Source organism: Arachis stenosperma, chromosome 10 (genome assembly GCF_014773155.1).
Source record: "Arachis stenosperma cultivar V10309 chromosome 10, arast.V10309.gnm1.PFL2, whole genome shotgun sequence".
NCBI classification, from domain to species: Eukaryota; Viridiplantae; Streptophyta; class Magnoliopsida; order Fabales; family Fabaceae; genus Arachis; species Arachis stenosperma.
In genome coordinates this window covers 39,129,595-39,134,674 of record NC_080386.1, presented here as the reverse complement: position 1 = coordinate 39,134,674, position 5,080 = coordinate 39,129,595, and the positions used below count along the sequence as shown (strand labels likewise).

Genomic DNA, 5,080 nt, shown 5'->3' with positions numbered 1-5,080 from the left:
AATATTAATTCAAATAATATTAAATTTTTTAAATTAATATAAAATATTTTTTAATTTTAATTTTAAAATAAATTTTATTTAAAAAATTCAAAAATAAATAAGAATTACTAGATTAGAAATAGAATAATTAATAATAAAAATTATTAGATTAAAATATAAATCTTTAAAAATTGATAAAAATATGAAAAAATGATAAAAATTATAAATAAAAACTTAACTCGTAAAAATTATTAAATTTGTAAAATACAAATATCAAAATGAAGATGAAATAAAAATAGAAATAATATTACAAAATTTATAAAAAATAAAAATAAAACAATTCTCTAATAAGATTTTTGTTAACAATTTAAATTTTAAATAACTAAAAAATTGGTATCTGAATTGAATTAATGATTTCAAAAATATTACAATACTTTTTAATAAAAATAATACTTTAATTTATGCTACATATTAAAATTTTAATAGATGATCATTTTTTTATTTTGGTCTTTAATAGATGATAATGATAATTTATTCAAGGGACTAGATGACAACTTTTTTTTTTTTTTTTGTCCGAGTTTACGCCATTGTAAATTCCGTCAACGCAGTGAACAAGGCGAGTGGTGTTGTCACCTCTTTTCTTTGAATTTCCACCAACCCTTCCACTCTGTTTTTGAGTTTGACTCTCACAACAGAAAAAAAAACAAGAACCATGGTGGACCATTTCATTGTTTGCATTGATCGTATAATACCTTCCACCTCTTGTTTACCATCACCGCCGCACCATGATCATGTCCCTCCCTTCATTCAACTTGGTCCAGAACAAGAACAAGCCTGCTCCTCCTCCAATTCTTCCTCTTCAAATTACAAGCGTCACGATGATGATGATGATGATGATGTGGTTGTGGAGTGTAGAATATGTCAAGAGGAAGATCAAATCCATTCCATGGAGGCCCCTTGTTCCTGTAATGGCACTCTCAAGGTATACTATAGTATATTACATTATTAGCCTCTCGTTTTTCAAGTAATAAGCAAGTAATGAAGGGTATAGTGAGCAACTCGTAGTGGATTATGCCATGTTAATTGTTAAACTCGTATACTTATATACTTTCATTTGAATTGAATTGGTACCCTTAATTACCTAGAGAGTTCTTGGTATTATGTGGTCTTGGGATATTTAGTGTAAGTGGCCACTTTAAGGAGGAAAAAGGAAATAATAGAAAGTTGTATGTCATTCTCTCATGAGGCCTTTAAGTGTGGCAAGGGAGAGGCACATGGTTTCTTCTTAACCGTCGCATTCAGTCTGCTGTTATGGTGTCTCACATAATCCATTAGTTTCAAGTGTTAGTTGGCTTTCAGTTAGTTACTCTCCCCAATATGTTGCAATCTTTGCATATCTTTTGGATACTCGTGGTCTTAAATAGAGACTGGATCATGAACATGGTGGTTCACTATTTCTTGGCGTGCAGTTTGCTCATAGGAAGTGCATCCAAAAATGGTGCAACAAGAAAGGAAATACAATATGTGAAATCTGCAATCAGGTTGAAGTTTTTAACTCGTTCACTGTTTTTTTTTTCTTTGTTAAAAGATTGGAATTATGATCTCTCTATCTTTCACTCATTCTAGATATTTTCACCAAACTATTCTCTTCCAATAGTCAGAAGCAACGACATTATAGCAATTGATCTAAGGTAAGTTTGAGCTTGTATCAGATATCTTATTTTAACTAGTGTACCATTCCAAATGCATTTGAAAGGTTTTCTTATTGTCTGGAGTACTGTAGCAGTGTAGCTGTTGTGTAAGCCTGGGAATTGATTGCTTATTCTTCATATAGCTATTCTTTAGTTCTAAAATATGGCAAGGAAAGTGATCTTGTGCAGTTAGAAGCTTCATTGAATATGGTAACGAAATTGTAGAAGTTGGACTCTCCATTAGTGACGGAACAAATTGGAAATAAAAGCATAAATCAATTTGGAATGTTTGGTACTGACTAGTAGTTATGTTGGCCTCAATATTTTCATTGCCTAAATATAGTACCCTTGTAAATTTTGATCATTCAGATTTCATAAGGGATGTTGTTAATATGTTACAAAGCTCGATGGACACTCCCTGAAGGCTAGAACTTAATTCATACACTTCTATAATTTCGTTACTATTGCACTATTGGTAGTAATAGCTTTAATAGGAATGGCTGTTTTTTTTCCCAGAAAGATTTATCTTGTTTCTATATACCAGGCAAGAATGGGAGCGTAATACAGATCTTCGTGTTGCTCTAACATCAGCGGAGAACCATTTAATGCAAAGAGAATATGAAGAATATGCTATCACACAAACCAGTAGCATCGCTTGCGTCCGCTGTGCCACTCTCATTGTAAGGAAATAGTTATGATAAAGCTTTTTCTACATTCTTTATTTCGGGTATCATCTTTCGCTGAGGATTAATGTGACTGATGATTTATACAGTTGCTGATAGTCTTGCTTGTACGCCAAGCCTTAATGGTTACAACGAACTCTGCAACCAGGCACGATTCATCAAGAATGTTTGATGTAAGTAGCATGTCAATTTACATATACAAGTATTTGGAATATAGTTTGTTGTACCAATTGACATGAGTTTTGAAATATCAGTGTATCTGGATACGATGAAGGATGTACACAAAAGTGATAGATCAAAGAGTTCAAAAGAAGGATATATACGAAATTAAAGAAGAAAATGCTTTTTGTCCTTTTCAGCCAAATTGTTAAGCCTTTAGTAGTTTGTGTTGATGTGTGTCGTGACAAATTGATAATAGGACAGGCACAGAACAGCTTCAAGTTCCGAAATGGTAAAGTGAGATTAAGGTTTAGAGTTTAGACACCGGCTAATGTAGTGAATTTGAACTTGAATTGAATGATGTACTAGTTGCTAACTTGGAATGGTGAATGGCAGTTTGAGATGTCACTTCTTCAATTTGCCAGCATTCTTTTGCCGTGTTGCGCAATGGCACGTTCCTGGTATCTCATACAAAACAGCAGAAGACAGGTATGGCCTCGTATCACATACGTAGAACATAGTTAATCTACGCATTAAAAATACTTGAAAAGAGTCAAATTCTAAATAGAATCCAAGCATTACATATGTTGAAAAGAAAGTTAAATAGTATAACATGATCTTTCTATCTTTTGTAGGGTTAAGCAAGGGAAGAGTACACATGCTGATAATTTCCTTTTCGTTTTTTGGGTCAACATTTTCCTTGGTTATCAGAGAAAAATTGTAGAAGTTACATACAGAAGCTACATGGCTTTTTGTATGTCAAATGTATTGAATTTGTACATTGTGTTAGTTGATTAAAAAAATAAATAAAAATGTGATGGGAATGGGAAATGAGCAAATAGCTAATTTCAGTGTGGCATTTAAGCCATGGAGCAACCTTACCTGATTGCTGAATCTTTGAACTTTAGTTATAACAATTGTTGTTCTTGATGGCAATGCCAGAGGGGATCACCCAGGGTGGCCTTCTCTTCATGGCTTGATGGCAATGCCGATGGGATGTTTGGGTGGGGAGGTATTTTTTTAAAAAAACTAAATTATTTTAGTTAAGGTCAATGGTAAGTTAAAGTTTACTGCCCAAAATGTTAAGGAAAGTGAGAATTTCAAAATTTATATATCTATATATAATAGTATAAAAGATCATCACTTTGATCATATAGTAAGTAGGAACGATGCAAATTAAAACCTTCAAACATTTTAGCTTTGGGAGTTTGGTACATCATTACTCGCGCTTTCTTATAGTGATAATTTAAATATTATCTGATGCATAATATTTTAGTGTTAATAGTTGTTATTATTTGCCGTTGTTCTAAGAAGTTTTTCACATTGCAACTCTGGTTTAGTGGCTTGGGTGGTAGACTGATAGGGGTGTCAATGGATTGAGATAGGGTAGGATTTAAACTCAATCCTAATTTTATGTGGTTTAATTTTTTTACTAAAATTTAACTCTAACCTACTTACTGAGTTTATAACATGTCAACTTTAATCATCTGTTGTCATAAAAAAAATATAATGTTCAATAATTTGATGAGATATCATGGTTGTAATTTAAAATTTATATATCATTAAATAAATTTAATTTTTATATAAACAAAAGTGTTAAATTTTTAATTAAAAATCTTGATTTAGTGGTTAAAAACTTTTATATGAATGAAACGTTTTTTATTTGACACTCACTTCTAGTATATATATATAGTGCAGATTGGTCGATAGGATTGAGCTTCAATCCACGTCCTATCCAACCTGCAGATCAACCCGTTCCGCACTCAACCCTATATATAATGGGTCGGATTAGTAATTCTACCTGGTCAAATTGGATCGAGGTATGTACTCAAGGATACGATTGCTGCTGCCAACCCTGGGTGCCATTGAAACAAAACATTAGCAACATGGAATCATTAGTAAATAAAGTTTTTTTTTTTATTGAAAATGAAGCTTTTTACGAACTGGGAGTCTTGGGTAAACAAAACATTGAGTTTGATATTAGTTATTAGTTAATCTATCAAGCTCATCAAGGCATGCTTACAAGCCTAATAAATGATTATGTGGATATTTATATATCACTTACCAAAAAAAAATAATTGTTCAAAATGCTAGGAAGAACTTGAAACCCACTTTTTTGAAAATTATCTAATGTTTTGAACCTTCAACAAAAATGTTTATTGTTATGAAATATCTATTTACAAATTACAAGAAGAGCACTATTAAATGGTTATAGAAATATTAACATTTATGTCCCCTCTTTTATCAGTTTAAATTTTTAAAAAGTAGTTTTATGACATTATATCAAAATTTTATGTCTAAAAGATCTAAAAATTGATCCATAGTAAATTTTAAAAGTAGAAAAAATAGAATAAGATAAATAAAAAGAAAAAAATAAAGCCTACACAAAAATCAAACAAATTCAAAAAAAAGTTCCTATTTAAAAGGATATTAAAAATATAATCATTTATGTTTATTTTTTTATCAATTTAAATTTAAAAAAAAATTTCATGACAAGTGGTTGATAACTTTTTTGTTCAACATGTAACCAATATTTATAGAAATAATAAAACGGATGATTTATTTGTG

General features: G+C 30.7%; 1 protein-coding gene across 3 annotated transcripts; it reads left to right on the top strand.

Annotated features, from left to right (window-relative positions):
* The first annotated feature begins 605 nt into the window (after window positions 1-605).
* Window positions 606-3,522, top strand: LOC130955903 (uncharacterized). Of its 3 annotated transcripts, XR_009076939.1 has the most exons (8): window positions 606-961; window positions 1,449-1,520; window positions 1,606-1,670; window positions 2,215-2,350; window positions 2,443-2,526; window positions 2,608-2,804; window positions 2,909-3,001; window positions 3,148-3,522. XR_009076939.1 is itself a non-coding variant. In XM_057882903.1 (7 exons), exons 1-7 carry the CDS (start codon window positions 692-694, stop codon window positions 3,151-3,153), a joined length of 726 nt encoding a protein of 241 aa, XP_057738886.1. In that variant the 5' UTR covers window positions 606-691; the 3' UTR covers window positions 3,154-3,508. The 3 variants fall into 3 exon arrangements, 1 of the variants encoding a protein (XP_057738886.1); XR_009076938.1 differs by having other exon boundaries at window positions 2,608-3,001; window positions 3,148-3,521; XM_057882903.1 differs by lacking the exon at window positions 2,608-2,804 and having other exon boundaries at window positions 3,148-3,508.
* The last annotated feature ends 1,558 nt before the right edge of the window (window positions 3,523-5,080 follow it).